The sequence below is a fragment of the Manduca sexta genome, chromosome 12, assembly GCF_014839805.1.
Source record: "Manduca sexta isolate Smith_Timp_Sample1 chromosome 12, JHU_Msex_v1.0, whole genome shotgun sequence".
NCBI lineage: Eukaryota > Metazoa > Arthropoda > Insecta > Lepidoptera > Sphingidae > Manduca > Manduca sexta.
Window position 1 is genome coordinate 10008508 of NC_051126.1, and position 20331 is coordinate 10028838.

The 20331-nt window shown below is 33.5% G+C and overlaps 1 protein-coding gene across 2 annotated transcripts in view; it reads right to left on the reverse strand.

The window, feature by feature from the left end:
* Positions 1 to 9137: 9137 nt before the first annotated feature.
* LOC115443660 (homeobox protein unc-4) overlaps positions 9138 to 20331 on the reverse strand; it is a 41150-nt gene continuing 29956 nt past the window's right edge. Inside the window, exons 3-4 of one of the 2 annotated variants that reach the window (XM_030169146.2) lie at positions 13952 to 14091; positions 9138 to 12061 (exon numbers count right to left, since the gene is read on the reverse strand). In XM_030169146.2, coding sequence (XP_030025006.1) covers positions 11554 to 12061; positions 13952 to 14091 — 648 coding nt within the window. In that variant the 3' untranslated portion in view covers positions 9138 to 11553. Of the gene's footprint in view, positions 12071 to 13951; positions 14092 to 20331 lie in introns of both variants that reach the window. The other variant, XM_030169145.2, reaches the window with a different exon arrangement.

The window sequence follows — 20331 nt, forward strand, 5'->3', positions numbered from 1 at the left end:
ACACTGCTGCCACCCTAGTACTTCAAACACTATATTATATATTACAAATATTGAGTGTTATAATACAAATATTGTAGAAAGGTTGTAAAAAAAATTGTGATAGTTGAAAAGATTCAGATTAACCCCCTTATTCATAGACGTTATTTATCTAAGGACGAAGCATTGCTATGATAACAAGTCTGTTTGTCAATGCTGACGGCATGGCAGTCTTCGCAGTGCGTAGACATAGAGCCGTTGTGATTAACGAATATTGAGATACAACTTGAATCTAGTTGGCTGTCAGATAAACAAAGCTGAGAAACAAACTTGTTATCAAAGCAATGTTCCGTTCTTAGATAAATAATGTCTATGAATAAGGGGGTAAGAATAATATAAGGTTTTAAACGAATAATACGTAAATATCTCACTATAAAGCTCATAATATACCAACCTGTGGTCATTAAATTCTATAGCATATAGTTTGTAGAACTCGCTGTCGCTATTGATAATACTTATAACATTAAAATAATAAATCTTATAATTGAAATTCAAGATAATCAAATACAAACCGGAAATGCCATTATACAGAGGTTAGTTTGAGCTATATATTAAGTTAGATTAACTTAGTGCTACAAATATTATTATGAGCTGTAACTTAACAGCTTTTTCAACAAATGATCTCAATCTTAATCTTTCATCCGATCTTGAGAGCAAACCAATCAGAACAAGTAATTTTTAAGAATGTCAAAAAATACTTTGTTCTGATTGGTCCATTTTCGAGATAGGTCGAAATAAGCGATTGGGGTCGTTTATTGAAAACAATCAAGTAGATAATATGGTATATATTTATTCTTAACGTTTGTCGAAATCCTACAACAGGAACCTTATAAAACAAATCACATCGACTTTATTTTTCGAAAAAAATTTACTAGATTGAAAAAAGATAAAAATAGTGCTGATTTTAATTATATATATTAAATTTAGTGTCGCAAAAAAATATCCCTTTAGTCTATTAGCATTTCAACCGTAGACATAATCTGTTCATCTTAAAGCTGGAAAACCGCCAACTAATATTAATATGCCATTATTTAATTATCTTTATAGGCAAGTGAAAAATACGATTTCTTTATGTGTAAGTGACGTAATCACTTCATCATACGGCGGCACTGCCTTTTCGTGTTTGGCGGGACTAGGGTGTACAAGATTTGACAGTTTTAACGGACTACACGTTTACTTGATAGTTCTAGTGTGTAATAAATGTAGAGTAGAATATTAGTATAACATTCTAATATAAGAGTTTCTGAAGATGTTTGGGTTGTTACTAAATCGGTCTTTAACTGTTTAAATGGGTTTTTCTTAATATTCATTCACATTTAACTTTTTATTCGGGTAAACACTTTTATAAGAGCCAGAAAGTCGGGTAAGAGCTTGTTCATTATTCTAAAATGTGTTCTTTTTAATTTAAATATAAGGTCCATAAAAGGCACTTTTACAAATAAGTTATTTCACTAAACCTTTGAGTTTATATGCAGAATATTTTGTTCCACCTAAATCCATCCAATTTTTGAAACAAACTCTTTGCAAATTATATCATAGTCACACTACACGAGAGCGAAGGAAAAGAATGGAAATTGTGAAAAATTGCTTCTTGTTAGGTAGCGGCGCGATCGGCCGATATGTGGGGAAACTCAACGTAATCATTTCGGAACATTTGCCCGTGAAAAACGACCGTATTGTGTTTTAGCAAACGACTACTAGCATTATATCTGATCGTTTAATGTTGAATAACACGTCTTTTACGTTGAAAAAAAGAAAAAAAAATTACAATATATTGTTTTTAAAGTTTAACGGCATTGTTATACGTATTATAATCCTACGGATAATAAATACCTACATTGAAAAATAAAACAAGCAAATCGCTCGCCTAATAAGGGATTAGCGATACAAAGGAAAAAGTATGCGGTCTAAGCCCAGAGTGCAACTAGGATCCAGCTAATATAGCAAGGTTTCACCTATACCTATATTGTAAAGAGGAAAAGTCTGTAGAGGATAATCTCTGGAACTATTAAACTGATTTCAAAAATTATTTTGATAGAAAGCTACAATACTCCTGAGTGCCATATGCTTATCCCGTGAAAATAATTTAAACGGATTTTTTTTCACGCGGCCGGAGCCTCGAGCGTACCTAGTCAATTTTAAAGTGTTAGCTATCTCATCACGTAGAAGTAGCTACAGCTCTTTTAAATATTTCGCTGGTAAAAACTAGTCACTTATAAAGTGCTGGCTATCTTACCACGTAGAAGCTACTTCTCTTTACGATATTTGATTACTCGGTCAAATTCGGGCTAGCATTGTTTAAAAACCGTCCCGTTTAGCCGTAAGAACTCGTATCAGGCTTTAATACCAGCTGTTACGGAACGCTGTAAAAGTTTGGAACAATTTCCTCCTGCCACAATTTATTTCGCCTTTGATATATTAGTTTGCTTGTACACATTTAATTTCCTGTTGGAAATTATTTATGGTATTGTTATGGAAAAAATCTAAGTGTAATGTTACACAAAAACTGTTATACACGCTCGACTTAGGAATAATTAAAAATCATTGATTTACTTTGAAAGAATTTGCATGAAGTAGTTTGAAGGTAACGCATAGATTCTTTCTTTACTCATAAAACTGCAAATAGTATGCTTACGTACTGCCTCGACGGTGTTGTTTCGGGACGACTTCAATGCTGACGTCAAACGTTCGCTTCCCGGGTCGGGCAAAGTTATATTGGGTTTTTCTACTTAGTACCGCCTGGAGTGTGAGATTTGTGCCCGGAATAGTGATTCCTATCACGTCATGGGATGGAATACACATGGCGGAAAGTGGGTACTCCAGTTGGGCCTCTGCCTATCCCTTCAAAGATAAAAGGCGTAAACTTATGTGTGTATTATTTACGAATTAGATTTTCCATTTAAAATGGCCTATTTCCAGGTTTGGACTTGTTCCACGAAATACAACTTCATCAGAAATCCATACAGTTCTAAGTACTACGATATAATCGAAGTTCTAATATTCGCTATTGGAGTAATGAATTTTGAGTTTTGAAATGGAGTTCATTTTAGAGAAATAACATATTTAGCAAATATACCTTATCTCACTTAGTTTTTAAATATGATAACTTAAAAAAACATAAAAAAACTGTAGTAAAAATGCATACAACGAACCTACAGTATTTAAACTTATATTAGTAGAAAGAGTCCAAACAACCCGATCCCCTTAACCCTTTCGAAATTAATGTAAAATCTAATAATCATTACAACTTGCAGATCGCATTTATGCATGCTATATGTTGTGTCGGATTCCTTTACAGAAAATATCACCCTTAGACTGGTTAGTAGGCCATTGCGTTATTTTATACACAATATTTTACGTGGCCACATTACAGCGTCACGCCCATAGCATCATTAAAAGCAACTTTTCCGTTTTTCCTAATGCCTCTAACGCTTACGACTTCCAAATCTGATAAAGCAGTGTTCACATAGCTGTGGAAGGCTGAAAGGTCCGATCCTACAATTATAAAGGAATTAGTCCGAAATTGCGCCTTCAATGGGCACAAATTGATATAATAAAAAGTATGGTTAACTCCGCCGTTGTGCGGACAGGGCTGTGGGATATCAGGACTTTATTTAACTCAAATATTTACTTAGGCATTCATTTACTGGACGTTTATTTGTGTTTACTTACAACTCCGTAGTCAAGACTTTTCTCTTAATAAATGAAATGAAAGTAAAATTTTGTTTATTTTACCTACTCGCTCGCAGTAGAATTTTTTGTTTAGAAGTAAATTTCAAATAGGTTTAGTAAACATTCCAGAAATTACACCGTTGAAAAAATTACAAATACGTTTTATTAATTTAAATGATATTGAATTTAAGTGCGAAAACAAAATTGTTTCACATTGAAAGGTCTGCAGATTTGTTTATTCCTAAATGTTTAAGAAATCATTTGTAAAGTTTGCGATGGAGCATACTACTGCAAAATCCAGAATTCAACATGTCGCGTGTTAGAACTAGCTTGTAGATCCCGTTGCTTTGTATGGCGAAATAGCATGTGTAATGAATATGCTAACAGTTTTTGAGGGTTGTCGATCTAAAACATTAGGAACGACTACCGTTATACCATATTAAAGGACAAAAGGTAAACTGTTAATTAAAACTACAATATTTTAATCTCTATTGCATTTAATGTATCATTCACTTACCATCTGACTCAGTGAATGTAGTTAACCTGTCCATATAAAAAAGGTCCGAACTAAATCTTAAGAAGGCACTACTTGATTACATTTTACAAAATGATATAGAATTGCGCCTCAACTTAAGGAGTAGGCACAATCACACAAATACTGCTAGCGATGTTAGTCCTGTTGTTTCTTTTTTCTCAAATATACCATCAAGAATCCAAAAAGCCTTCAGGGCACAGCCCTGGGTAAGAGTTAAGGTGTCGCTCAATAATTAAGTGATTACGTTAGGAACGCGTGTCCGCCGCGCGATTTGTATCAATGTTTGGGCGGTCATTAGCATCACGCGGAGTGACCCACGGACTCTTCACACGACTTACATTAGGCAACATTGCCCATCTAACCGTGGGTAAAATTACTCGCAAATCTAGGTTGTACTTAATCTAGGCACTCGTATTTCATGGGTTAGTCCGATGGCCAAAGGCCTTAGTGATTGATCGTATACTAATTGCATTTGATTGGTTCATATGATCAAAAGCTTTAGATCAAAATGGAAGAAAATCGTAATACAATTTACATTTTAAACAGGAACTTCTTTAAGCTATCAGAGATAAGACGTAGTTAAAAAAAGAATAAGGAGGAAAAAACTGCAGTCTTTATTGCCAAAGGCACTAAGGTCTTGATTCCACCAGCCTTTCCCTGGTAATCTAAGGCGTGTCTGAAATCTACTAACAAAGTTAAAAGAATAAATAACTTATGATGCCGGATTAATTGCAGGAACTACTTTTTGTCTAATGGAACTAATCTTGTAACGAATCAAATTCCGAATAATTGTATTTATTTAAACAGGAAAGTGAATGTAAGCATTGGTCTAATCTTATAAAAAACTTCAATGAGGTTTTATTAAGCTCGAGTACACAGCAACACGGTGATTAGAAATAAAATACATTTGTCGTAAATATATATATTTTATTAAATAAATATATTAAATAGTTTGTACACGATGTTTCTGAAAAATCTTGCTTCATGCTCTTCCATTGCATAGCAACGTTGGTCTTCCGTAGGGCACGCGATGGATGGCTGCCTTGTATAATGATCTACAAAAGTAAAAATAAATGATATAATTTCGAAGCACACAATATGGCCGAAATAATTGCTCACCCCAAGTGAAAGATTAATTCGTTACGATAAACCTACTAAATGAAAACTTCGCCGGCACCGAATTGAATCATTTGGAAATGAATACGTTCATTTGCATACGCTATAATTAGTTTGTAATTCATTGCCTTCTTTGTGTGCCGTAATGAAAATATTACGTTAAATAAACATGTTAGCTACGTCTGTTTTGATTATCACATCTGTAATGATAGTTTTATTTCGGTTACGCTTAATGGATTGACGTCTTAAATTTTTTATTTTATCGGCATATGAGCTTATATCACATTATGTATCATATTTCGTATTATGTTTTATTCAGTTACTAGAAAATACTTGGATTCAAATCAAATTTGGTACAAAATATATACTTCCACATAAAAAAACGTTCTCGAAATTTCTTCAATCCGTTGACTGCAATTCCATGTCAATTTGTAGACATAACCGCAAAAATATGTCACTGAAATTCGTGGAATTCCAATTCTAAAATGAGAAATTCTGACGAAATCTTTTTTAAATATAAATTAAAGTTGTTTTTGGCATATTCGTTATTGATTGTTGGCAATCAATATTACGACTAATCACAAGCACTAAGATTCCAAATACTTCCATTCGAATATAATCTTTACACCATTTTGAAAACACGACTTCATTACTTTTACTACAACTGCTTCCAACAGTTTGCGCCACGAATGTATCTTAATAATTGTATTTTAAGTATAGAATATTACTAAGAAGGCAATCTAACATTCAGTTTAAATCCATTACCATATTCTAAACGAAGAAATAACTGTTAATAACCTATTATCTATGCGAACAGTAATTTGTGAACACGTTTATAAATGTAAATAGCCGGCAATTATTCCTGTGCCGGCCATAATTGTAAATAAGATGTATTATTTCATCTGTTTTACAATTGCATCCATGTAATCTATAATTCGATGCCGGATAATGTCGTAATGTATTTTTGATTTAATTATATAAGTATTTTATTATACAATTTATCACTTTAGAGCAAACACTTAAGTATGATTTAAAATTATTGTTAGATCTTCGTAACTTAGGAAATAAAAATGTCCTGAACATTGTGATTAAAAGGCTTATTGGTTAAATATAGATTGGGTGATTATTAGTTTTATTTTTTTATTGCTTTGAATGACGAGACGAGCTTGCCGTTCGCCTGATGGTAAGCGATTCCGCACATAAACAGTAGACACACCAACCAACACCTTGAATCACGAAGTATTGTTTGGTATTCCACTGCGCGCACCATCCTGAGACATGAGATGTTTAGTCTTATTATGTCCAGTAGTTACACTGGCTACTATGTTCTTCAAAGCTGAACACAACAGTGACTACACGCTACTGCTTGGCGGCAGAAATAGACATTGCGGACATATTTTCAAATTTAAAAACTACACAATAATCCACATAATATAATCAACAATATTAAAAGGTTTACGCAGATAATCACACCAACTCGATTAAATGCAAAGCTCATTCCATGATGGACTGATAAAAATTACATCAAATGTACAACCGCGTAAATCTAGCGTAATTTAACTAAACACCGGGCCATTAGCTCTGTATGGCGTGTAATATCTTAAATAAATTGTGAATAATAACAGAAATTGCGAATGCTGATGTGCTGGCCCCACTGTACCTATTTATTAAGCCTCCGAGATGGATACCCCGTGTGAAAGTGCCAAATTAATGTTTTAACTTGATAACTTTTTTCACGCCATGATTGCTGTTCCTATTTATAATAGTCGAAATAAGTTGTATGTGAAATATGTCTTAATTTGTGCGGGTGTAATTTGTAACACTGTTATAATAGGAGGTTAAAATGACGCGTAAATGAACGAATTATCCCTACACATTACATTTTTTTTTGGATATTAATAATATAATTTCTAACACAATGTGTGTTCGTTCCTTTTTTTTTAATTATTCTGGCAATGTAAACTTATTAAAAAATTATATCGAATATTATCGATTATATATTTTATTTATTTTTTAATAAATTAAAATCAGTATTACCAATAAATTTATGAAAACACACGTAAAAGCATTCTCTCAGCCGATTTTACAGCGTTCTTTCTTTTAAATGTCACGCTCGGTGTCCGAAACACGGCGCATTACACGGATATCGGATATCAAAGCCGTGGACCGCAGTCCAAATTTGGCGCATAATTTGAGCACATTTAAAATTATTAAGTCGCATGTGCGTGCTTCGTCACGGAGCTCATTCGTCAGCGGGTTTTGGAATACTTTTCTCTTATGCCCAACGCTGAGTTGGTGCGTCTAAATTATCAAGTCGCATTAATTTATCTATATGATGAAACTGCGTCCATTAGGAACATGCGGCGAGGAATAACCGCGCGTACAATTTAAATGCGATTCGATTCGGCGCGCTTCGATTCTGCTCTAGTCGGTCCTGCTACTCAACACTTAGTACAATTTTACTGAATATATAGTTGGATACTGACGTTAATGATCATGGTAGATAAAAATCAAATGTAATTCAAACGTAATTTTCCTATCTTCCATTAAAGGGAAACATTTGTAATTCGAGCCATTAGTTCAGTGTATTGAAATGTAATTTATGTAATATTAAAACTTAATATTTTATGACATATTTATAGAGGTAATCTCTAGGCGGCGTATATACTTTAGCCTTTCTGAATAACTAATATGTTATTCAAAAAGGCTAAAGTAATTAAAATTCAGTATTTTATTTGCCTTTCACAAGGTATCCGTAGACGCCATATAAAATTGCTCCAAGATTCCAATTTCTCTCACGGATTTAATAAATCGAAACAATTTTAAATAATCAAACATCCTTGATGGTTACCGGATTATAGAAAAAAATATATGACAGGTTCATATAGTTTAAAACCGTGGAAGCACTTGCGAACTACCAGACTCGCAAGTCTAATGTTGAACAACAGTGCTTGGAACCACTATTTCGGAAAAATTGCAAAGACATTTTACTATTTATTAATATGTATTATTTATCAATATCCTCTAAACGTGTTTTTTGTACCTGCAGAACTACCAGGCTCGCAAGTGTAATATTAAACATCAGTGTTTGGAACCATTTTAAAAAAAAAGCAAAGACAACTTTTTTTTTTATTAATACGTATTAATTAGCAATATTCTTTTAAACGTGTTTTTATACCTGAACGGCAAAGTGCCCGCGCTGCACCTGATGGTAAGTGGAATGGGGATGAATAGAATATCGACTGACGAGAGATTCTCTCGGCATTCGATACAATTTTGCCGGCCTGTTGGAACCGGATATTGGAATTATGGAATACCTATCATATTCTGTATTCAGTAAGGCGATGCACATACTAAAGCTTGCAAACATAAAGCAATGTTACAAATATCGAATATGCGTATACGGCTTAAGCTTCACAATTTTTTTCTTTCTGGCGCTTGAAAAGCAATCTTAATAAGCGACAATGAGTAAAGTTTTGAGTAAAGCGATTTAAATATTTGATTTTAACAAAAAAAATATAACAATGAAAATATTTATTCTATAAAAATAAAGTCTTATAATATAAACATTATCCTACATTTACAAACTCCATTTATTTTCGCCGGCCAAATCAACATCGCTACCATCACTTAGAAATCCTACATCAAACGACGCAGAATAGACTGGCAATTATAAATATGTACTTAACTCATTTTCAATATATTTGTCGCTTAGACATGATTGTTAGATTAGTTAGAGGGAGGGTTCGTTAGAAGAGTGTCAATAAAATTTCGCCCAATGTGTTTAATAATATTATATTTTGATTCAATAAATTACTCACGTAACGTATTTTTTACAACTTACATACAAGTGATGACCAATATACAAACTTGTGTTTATCACTTCAAGTTATGTTGATATAAATTAACTTAAATAAATATACGTTTTGTACCTAAAATATTTACGCAATAACACTATAATGTACAATTATCAACCATTTAGTTTATAACTATGCTATTTATTCCGAAGTTTAACAGTCGTAGAGAAATTAAATTAATGTACCAAAGAGTAACGTTGTAATACAAAGAGTTTTATATCAGAATAAATAAAATAAAGTGTACCCGAACAATATTTATTACACCGAAGTATTATTTGTCCAGTAAAAAAGATTTTATGAAATATCGACAAATTATTATTTTTAATTTTGTATTACTCTTGGAATGAGCGATTCCAGAAAAGATAAAAAAATAATGTTTAGTTCAAAACACTAAATATTTCATTGTCCTTGTATTATAGGTTATGTGAAACATTGAGAGAATGATTGATTTATACATTAGCTAGTTATTAGAGATCTTAAAATTGTCCAATCAGTTTCAAAATATTTTTACCTATAATTTTTTAAAGAAAATATAGACTAGCATATTATATTCAAAACAAAATAATAACTTGGAGGACATAATAATTTATTTATTGTTTTATTTACTTACGCGCATTTTCATGAGGGATTTTATATTTAACAAGTTAATCTACTAGGTATATGCGAATAAATCGACATACAAGGAGTAACTTGGGTTCTTAATTTAAAAGTGGATACTTATTCATAAAAAGTAAATATGTAAAGACAGAAACATTTTTTTTATTCAGTTTTTACGATGTTTTACTTTATTTGGGTCGTCATTACAGTTTGACTGTTACTATTAAAAAAATAAATATGCACTACCAAAACATGATGTAAACGAGATAATAAGATAATAAGACACTTTCTCCGCGAAAACAAAAAAAAAAAAAAATGTAAGCGAGATACAATTTGAATACCTTTTCAAAGTCAAGAAACAATGGAGAAAATATATCTATGATTGAATCAAAGTAGTTGATCAAATATGTAACCCTAGTCCCCGATATCCAAAGGTACGTAATTAAAACAATATATTTGCTGCGGTAACGAATGCTGCGCTACAATTTTACGTGCCAGCGATCCGAGACAATGCCCCGTGACCAATCCGCGCACACTTCGTTATGTACCTATTAAATTGTGTGCGTAAGTAAAAATGGCTATAAAGCAGTACCCGCCATATTGTATTGCTAATTGGCTCCCTTATCGGCCGTCTCGCGTTATACATCCATTAATCGTTGTTATTTTACGAGATATTGTATTCCTTTCGCCAATGGTAATTGTATTGACGCCATTTTTTAATGAAAATGGTGATAAACTTAATTATTTTAAGTCGAGGGAAAGTATTATTGTTATTCCGTTTCGCTTGTGATATTGGATTGTTTTCGGTGTGAATAATGTATGGGATTTGCCGCGCTGAATTAAATACGCTCCTTTATAAATTAATCTTTTATATATTTTTATGTGCGTATGCCTTCATAGTTATTAATGCATTTAGTATTTATTGGTCTAAGTAAATCGTCATTAGAAAGAAAAACGTATCGTTATAACTCGATAATGCTGTTTCCAAATTATACAAGAGTTTTTTTATATGAAATCCAGAGATGATATTTACTAATCTCCAGGAGGAAGGTAGATACAATATTTACAGCGTTTGCAAAGGTTTACCTTCTATTGATAAGCTTTAGTAAGAAAACAATCTGTATAATGTTGAAATAATGCTATATGTTTTATTTTCGACCCAATTTCGTAACAAAAATTTTATAATTATTCCTTATACGAGAAGTGTTTACAAATGGATTTACTGGATTAATGTTTTTTTACAGACTATATCACTATAAACCTTGGTGTATATATAATACATATTATTTATTATATCAGTTCTAATTAAACTTTGGAGGTTAATTTAGGGTAAATAAAACAAAAATATCTATCCTCATGTACATTAATAAGATCTCTAGCAATTCAGTTCTTATATTATTTCCATATTTCTACATAAAATAAAATATAAAATCGCAAAGAATATAAAATACCACATCATCAACAAACATTAATAATTATTGCCCCGAATTGGATTACATTAATATTAAATGAAAATAAATATAAAGACCGTCTATGTACACTACAGCTATATAATACAAGAGTACCTACATCTAATATTCACACTGGATATGTTAAATGGTATCAAGTCTTTAACGAAGCTGATTACAACTAATGATAACTGTTTAGACATTAAAGCAAAGGAACATCTCACGAAACGCCTGTCAAATGTCACTGGTGCACGAAATCAGAGAGCCTCTATTCATTATATTAAAGTCATTTTCACGTATTAAGTAGTGATTCTATACTGAACGGATTATGTTTCCTTGTTCCCCCGTTTTTTGAGAGGTCTTGCTCGGTGGCCGTCCCTCCGCCGCTCAGGTCTAAGGAGACGGCCCGACCTGAGTCAAAGTCAAATTTCTCGTAGTTGCCAGCAGCGGTGTTGAAGTTCTTGAAGAAGGACGGCTGAGGGTCTGGTAACGGACTGAAATTCCTTCCCGAGTGTGCGTCTGATGTTGAACTGTCGGAGTTGTTGATACCGTCAGCTCTGGACGGCGCGCGAAGTCTTCCTGTTAATGAGAAGTCTTCGGGCCCTGAGTCGTGACAGGAATCGCCTCCGACAACGTCTATCATACATTCTTCGCCCTCCCCGTCGTCGGAGTCGGAGTAGAGGCCGCTGTTCCTGTGTTGCGCGAGGTACTCGGCCTTAAGAGCTTCGAGATCAACCGCTATACCTTTCGCGCGTAGTTTCCTCGCCTGTCTGTCCAACGCCTTCGCCAATTTCTTCCTTCTTCGCGCCCTGTCAACAAAGGGAACAGGGTCTAATTAGTTATAGAATCTCATAGTACGGCGACACGACGTTAGCGTATAATAATTTTCAATCGCCCACAGAACATGCGACATTCAAATCATTTAGCTTATCTATGTTATATTAGTTTTGTCTGTAAATAATAAAATTACAGTAAATATTATGATGACCTCGTGTCCAGTTTTTATTTTATAACAATTTGCAAATTATCGTTGGGGTTAAGCACACCTAATGTGATCTCTATTAAGCCTTTAAGTTTCTGATGCAATCCCGCTATAAATATGTAATTAGGAGTTGTTATATCATTTCATTATTGCCAAGGGAACATAAAAACTAATAAGATAACACCATATATTAAGGTCGGTTGTATGTTTATTATATTTATTAATGATTCGCTGAAAGATCTCGATTATATGTGTTATAATTATGCAATGATTGTTTAAAAAATAATATAAACTTGATAAGAGAATCCAAAATAATAAAACTATTACGCAACGCTATTAATTTATTATAAGAACATAATATTTCGCTAACTGATATGTTGTAAATGTTTTCAAAAACATCCGTCAATTAGTTATCAGACAAGTTAGCTGTTTTTTGCTACATATTTTCAATGCAACCAGATTCGGACCTCGGCTCAGGTTTCGTCTGCACTAGGCTGATCTGTAGTCCTTCTAACAAATCAATCGGAATAAGGTAAAGTTTGCACAGTGTTGCTTGAAGGTGGAAATAGATAAAGTGATTTTAAAATTCATACTATAAGAATTTGCCATAACAAATTTACAAATCAATATAGCAGGATTTTTATTTCATTATAAAATAATCCTTGTTTAGGCTTTGTCACATGTTACGACTATGTCGCTTCAAAATTCCACTTTGATAGGTGCCTTCAAATCTTTCATTCTTTTAAATTATTTTACACCACTACAGAGATATAGTAATCTAAATTGCAAAAAAAAAAACATATATTTACAGTAAAAATCTTTTAAATTTTTAGGGTTAATAGTGTTTTGGGTGTGCTAATGCAATGCTATTCCACATTAGTAGCAACACCATCCATATTGGAATTTAAAAGCACTACGGGGCATTAAGCCATCCTCCTTCGCAAAAAATTTTGTATACTGGCCAAAACCTTACCGAAATTTAAATATAATTCCATGATAACTATCAACAATATTAGACCAATATTTTGATATCTAAAGTCTAGAATATGGCCAATAATTTTCATTGATTTTTAAATTTCGGCGCAATTATTTGCGTATGTCCTAAAATTTTTGTAGATAACGCCATTTTAGCTAGCAGACGCCAACATTACTCTTCGCTTGTCACCCTGAGACATTAGATGTCTTATTTTATTTAGCATATTTAGACTAACTTTTGCTTGCGGCTCCGCCCGCGTGAAAGTTTTTGAGAGATGAATATTTTCCCGGGATAAAAAGCAGCCTATAGCACTCAGGAGTAATCGTAATTTGAAATTAGTGATATTTTCAAAACTAGTTTACTCATTCCTGAGATTAGCCCGTTCAAGCAAACAGACAAACTCTTTAACTTTATACATCTATACATGATATAAAACAAAATCCCATATTCTCTCTGCCTGTATATGATCGATTTTCTCAAAATCTACTGAACGTATTTTTATGAATTTTGGTTTGGAGATAGTTTAAGACCCTGGGAACCTTCCCAGGGTCTTAAACTATCTCCAAACCTTAAATATTATAGGCTACCTTTTATCCCAGGAAAATATATAGCGGTACTTTGTTACCGGAAAACTCTTCCACGTGGGCTAAGCCGCGCAACTAAAGCTGGTTAGTACAGATTTCTTTGCTTCTACAATAAGAACTAAATGAAAGTGATTTATGAGTCCCTCACCTCTCGCGCGCTCTAAGCTCGTGCGGGGGTATCGGCTCACCGGAGCAGGATTGGGGATGAGCGTTATGCGCCGGCCGACCTGGACCTTTCTTCGTATGTTCCTTCTTACGCCATTTAGCGCGACGGTTTTGAAACCATACCTGTTAAAAAATAAAAGCTTTAGAATATTTATATTATTTTACTTAAGCGTATAATTCACAGAAGTGGCCACAAGTGTATTGAGATCAATTATTAAATACCAATTTTGTTTATTTAACACCGCTGTACTGTTAATAACTCTTATGGTATTGCATATAAGTAAATTAATGCTAAAGTTTATAAAGATATGGGGTATTTGTAACCGCAGATACCTCTGTGCTGGTCTGGCTATAGTACCAAGATAGACCGTGCCTTGGATACTTCAGGAAAATCTTAATTCTGAAGTACAAGCCCGTACGTAACTTATACTGTTAATTACATTATGGTACGCAGGAAATAGTGCGCAATACACAAGTGCACTCCGTTCCTTCTCTCTCACAGTCCTTTAAGATGGCAATATGACATGACTAAAGAGCGATCAGGTGCAGGACCAATGGCTTTTTGTGCAGCTGCGACTGAGTAATTTTAAGTTGGAAAAACCCAATCGCAATTATATTTGGCCTGACCCGGTATTCGAACCCTGGACCTCAGCGCGATAGTCGTACTCGCAATGCATGCGCATTACAACTACGTCAACTATGTCACCAAAGCAATTAATTTAAGTACGTGTTGTGAAAATGATTTAACGCATGAGCGATGTGTATAAATAGGAATGGTAGATAAATAATAATTGTTTAGAAAATTGAGGTTAATTTTCTAATATTTCAAATGATCTCAAACAGCTAGATTTAGGGTTCTGATCGTGTGACCCGGCGATACGTTTGATATATTATTTAAGGCATAGATAAGCGAACTACCGCGAAACGACCGCACATGCGTTTGTAATTAATTACTAATTCTTAATAAAATGGAATAGTATATGACAAATATTTTATATTTACATATGTTATAACAAACTCTGAGTTTTAAAAAAAATGGTTGACATTCAAGTACCTTGATTTACTTTCAATATGGGACATAAGTAATAATATTAATTCTTGCATTTCTGTTCAAATCAAATTCCATTATGATATCGTGTAGTGAAATTCCATGAAATATGTACATAGGTATGTGCGCACAAGGACGGATTGAGACGTTAAATTTCAATGCGCGCGCATCAACATGCTAATGGGATGCGATCGTGCGCGCGCATCCGACGCCCCTATCGCCACGGATGTCTTCGCTTCATGAATTGATATGCTATACACACCATTATTTATAGATATATACATAATCTAGAATATTTTAGCTGGTGGGGTTTTAGTAAATCCAACCCGTGCAAAGAGATTATTATTTTGTATAGTTTAGGGTATAAGGACGCCTTGTATGTGTCTAAATATTTAGGCTTGACATACGAGGTTACTAATATGTTGGATGTGGACTCTACAATTATTGTCTTGATTATTGTTTTTGTCCATGAGTTGATATCGAAGACTAACATCTTTAGAAGCTCTGAATTGGCCATTCAGTCAAAGGCTAGATGAAGAAGACAATATTGCTGGACACAACATGCATTGTCAGGAGATTCCTCACTTTGAATCCTTAACCACCGGTGGCTTGATTTTTTTTTCTCCGCCATCGGAGGGTGATTAATTTTTATCTTAATTTTATGTGCATTTATATCTTTATGATATACATAAAAATTTCAAAATGAAACTTTTAAAATGAAGAGAAACGAATTGCCTTGTTTTATACTGTCACACTTCCTGCCTCATTTTTTTATTTATAATACTTAGGTACATAGATTGCCTCACGATGTGTTGTTCACCGTTTTGTAAGATTTTGTATATTACATATTATATATAATATAAAATTAAATCAACATTCAGCGGTTTATACGTGGCTAAATATTCTCTATAAACTTCCACATTTATTAATACTAGCTTTTAAATTAAAAAATAAATATTAAAAAAAAAAACCTACAGCACTCAGGATAATATAGCTGAAAAAAATTCTAAATTGGTTTAGCAGTTCCTGAGATTAGCGCATCCAAAAAAAGAAACCCTTCAACTTTATATATTAGAATAGATTAGGAGTATATGTAATGAACTGTTTATGCGCACTTAATATAATCTAGAGCTTACAATATGTCTGGATCAAGTGCTAATTATATGCCAGTTGTGGTTTAATCCTATATTAATTTATGTAACAGTTATAGTGTAACGATTGTCTTAACCATATGCATGTGTCGGCCATTAGCTTATTACTATGCATAATACATACAGAATAGACATTGACATATTTGATATTAAATTAATTAATTGCATTGTCTCATTTAATCTATATTCATCGTATTTTTGCTGGTGCTTGGATATATATTATATCCGACCGGATAGCGACCACCGCACACAAGGTGTTAAAACCTGCCATAGTGGCCCACGTAAGTGTCGCGTTCCTGTCGCGTAACTGTCGAATCAGCCTCTGTATATCTAGTTCCAAGAGGCCAGCATAATTGTATCGACTGTCAAGGGGTAATCATCTCTTGTCAGTCGACATTCCATTGGGCCCCACTTCTCTTACCATCCGGGGCAGTGGGGTCAGTGTGTTTTGCATTTTGCAGTGCACGTATAAAGATAATAATAATAATTACAAAATAGCTTCGTGTGATTAATAAATAGGTTCAAAACCGTAATTCTATCATTAAGATACGCCTTCCTCAATATAGCATCTTATCGCGTATGAAATTTACTTTCAAACTTTTCAGAACTCTCATTATATGATAATCTCCCAAAACCTGCTTATCCTTTTGTACTTTCATTTTAAAAAGTACAGAACAAAGAAGTTGATGTAGTAACATAAAACACCGCCAAATGGCATCGACATAAATTCAAGCACATGTCCGCTCTACGCGCAGTTAAAGAGCGTGATGTTTAATTTTATTAAATTAATCCAAATTAATCCGGGAGCGGTCGCCTCGTTAAATACATCTTTTGCCATAAAATGCGATGGGGCGGTTGTAAAACTGACCTCTGTGTTTGCCGACGAAGTATCAAACCTACATTAGTACGAAATGTGGGACGAATATTTTATGTTACTGACGTCACTACGATATACTACATACATACGACAACTGTGTGTATATATCTATACATATAATACAAAGTCCCCCATCTGTGTATATGTTATCGATTTTTTCAAAATCTATTGTACGGATTTTCATGCAATTTGGTGTGGAAATAGTTTAAGACCTTGGGAAGGTTATAGGATTTCTATCCCGGGAAGCTATAAAGCGGCATTTTGACACTGGAAAACTCCGCCACGCGGGAGAAGCCTCCAGCAAAAGCTAGTATTTAGATAAGCTAGTATTTATATATATACACTCAATTAGCACTAGAGTTTAGTTGTAGCCTGTGCTTGTAAAATAAAATGTAGTAATGGTATATTTCGTAGCTTCTCGAATCCACAATTATAAAAACTTAATCGTCATTCATGTTGTTATAGAAAGCTAAAATTATTGTTTGTATATTTGAACTTGGAAACTCTGCTCCAATTCTGTTTTCAGTTATAGGAAGCTACATTTTAGTGTAGTATTATTATTATATTACTATGTATTTAGAGGACAGATTTTAAGTTGTCATTTAAAAAAAGCATGCGACCACAATGATAATTATTTTGATCAGAAACCTTTATGGCATCCAAAAAAATATTTTCTTTAACAATGGCTGTCACTACTCTTCAAAATAATAAGTACCTGATTTTAATTGGACATGATCAATTATATAAATATAACAAAGTAAGATAATATAATAAATAAGATACCAAACTTATTCAGAAACACAATGGAACACTAAATTACCGCGTCGAATTGCGGCAGATTATATTGTTTTAAATAACTTATCCTCTCATTGCAATCGATTAATGACTACCTAAAAGTATTTATTTAGTATTGTTTATTATTGAGGTGAAGAAATCGAATAATTGCTATTGTGTGTGATTCAAGGCTTTTATTGATTGCAAATGCTACAGTATTGCATTAAGCTATAATATGGCGTATGATTTTCCCCATACATTTATGCAAATATAATAGGAAATAAAATAATATATTGCGCTACGTAAATAAAACTAGTAACTTAGTCCGAAAATTAGATTGGAAGGTAAGCAATAAGAATATCTTTCTCTACTATAATTATTAAGACTTTTGAAGATCTCATTTTGTCTAGATTTATTTTGCCAATTTACCGAAATATCTAATGAAACCTCACCTGGACAAAGCAGGTTTTAATTAATCCCCGTTCTTGGAACTAATCGAAACACATTGATTAAGTTCCGAATAGAATCAGTACGAGCGGTAATGGCCGCCGTGTGGCGCCCTCTGTTAATGAGGCACGTAGACTGACCCTTCCCTCTGTCCTCCGACCTCATGCGCCGTTAGGAGTGTCATTAATACTGAAACACCGGTATTGACTTGTTTATATTCGTTTTTATTTTCGTCATTGTCGCGCCTTGATTAGCTTGTTTTTAGGATTAATAAAGTTTGTTACGACCGGTGTGTTGCATTTGTATATATCTATCTGGATTATTTTCATATTGTGTCCCTGTTTACTGATGAAGATATTTAATGCTTTTTGGTTTTACTTACTATAATAAAAGCTTTGTTTTAGTTTATTTTAGTTTGGAAAATAAAAATAATTATTTTCTATCAAAAAAACTTTGTGATAATACTCAAAACGCGCCCCAATAATACAGTTACAAAAACAATTCCCACACAAATTCCGATAATTTCAACACCATAAGAAATCACCGCTTATTGTCACCACCCTAGAATTAAACCAACAAATTCATTCGGAATTCTGACAATAGCATTTGGTGCACAATTGCCGTCTCTCCCCTAACTTAAGACTCGGTGTAAATAAGAATCCCCCATCGATTCGGCAATACATTGACTTCTATTTACTGTCATTTTCCCCGCTTTCCCATATTCGAGGTTTTCCGTGCGCTCGCAAAATATTTGACTACTGTGGCGCTTTAAGCGGTTTATGATATCTTTTTTTTACATTTAGTATTATAATTATATATTTTTTATGTTTCTAAGACTTTAAAAACTGTTATCCTACATTTAGCGCATCCTAATAACTAACAGAAAATTCTTTAGCGACTTGTCAACTTTCTCTGGACCAGCGTGGCAAAGAAGATTGAATTATGTCATAATTTATTTCCGACGTGAGGCAATTTTTTGTAAAATTTTTAGTACAAATTCTCCCTGCCTGCAATGGAAAATGTAGTACAATCCAAACAAATAGTGAATTATAGAAAACAAATAAATACAACTTTACAATAAAGAATGCTTCGATCGTTTTCCGGATACAAAGAAATGCTTGAAGCGCTGTATTGGAAAGGTGTACTTCCCGTTTCATGTCTTTATAAATTGATATAGGAACTCTCGCTGGTGTGATAGAGATAGGTATAAATTTCACACGCCCTACTGTCTTGCCAGCTCAGCATTATTCACGTAGGGTTGTCATTTCCTAATACAGAATAATGATACTCTATTTGAGATTGTATATATATTTTTTTCTGTCAACGATCTTTGGTTCGTTTGTTTGATTTGTAGGAAAATATTTGAATAGTGCAATAAAAATAACTGAAAAACATTTTTGACTTCACAAACTAATTATGGCATTGCATGCACTGAAAGTGGGTTGTCTATTTCAGCCAGTTCCACAACGATGATTTGTATCTCATTAAGTTAATAATAATAATAAAGATACATAAACGATTTTAAAATATTAAATTCTTTTAAAAATACGATATAAATATCGTTATCATTTATGTTTTACTGTACAAATATTTTAATAAGATTGGTGATACTAAAGGAGTTCAAGTTAAAAAGTACAACTTGACGCATCTCATTATTAACTAATTACAATAAAGCGTTCCACATAATGCAAATCTTATGTGAGAGTGCGAATATTATTCATGAGCGAAATAATTCACCGCCCCGGGAACAGCCCTGCGTAGTGTGTCTATCTTTTACCGCTAAGCCTACGGCGTCGGGGCTCATGTCTGACGCGAAACAACGACACACCCTCACACAAGAGAGCAAGGGACAGGAAGACACTTCTTAAATTTTATATTCTATCCGCATTTTGTCGCCTAAGCGTTCCATTTAGTGTACCATATTTAAACCGAGCGCCATTCTTTTTTCTTGCCAACCGAGCGGGGAATGTAAGGCGATTTTCTATGTTTTTTACTTTGAGGGTTGCCTACGTCGGATGTGTGCGGAATACTGATGTGTGCGTGCGACCGCCGACGCCCTGTTAGGC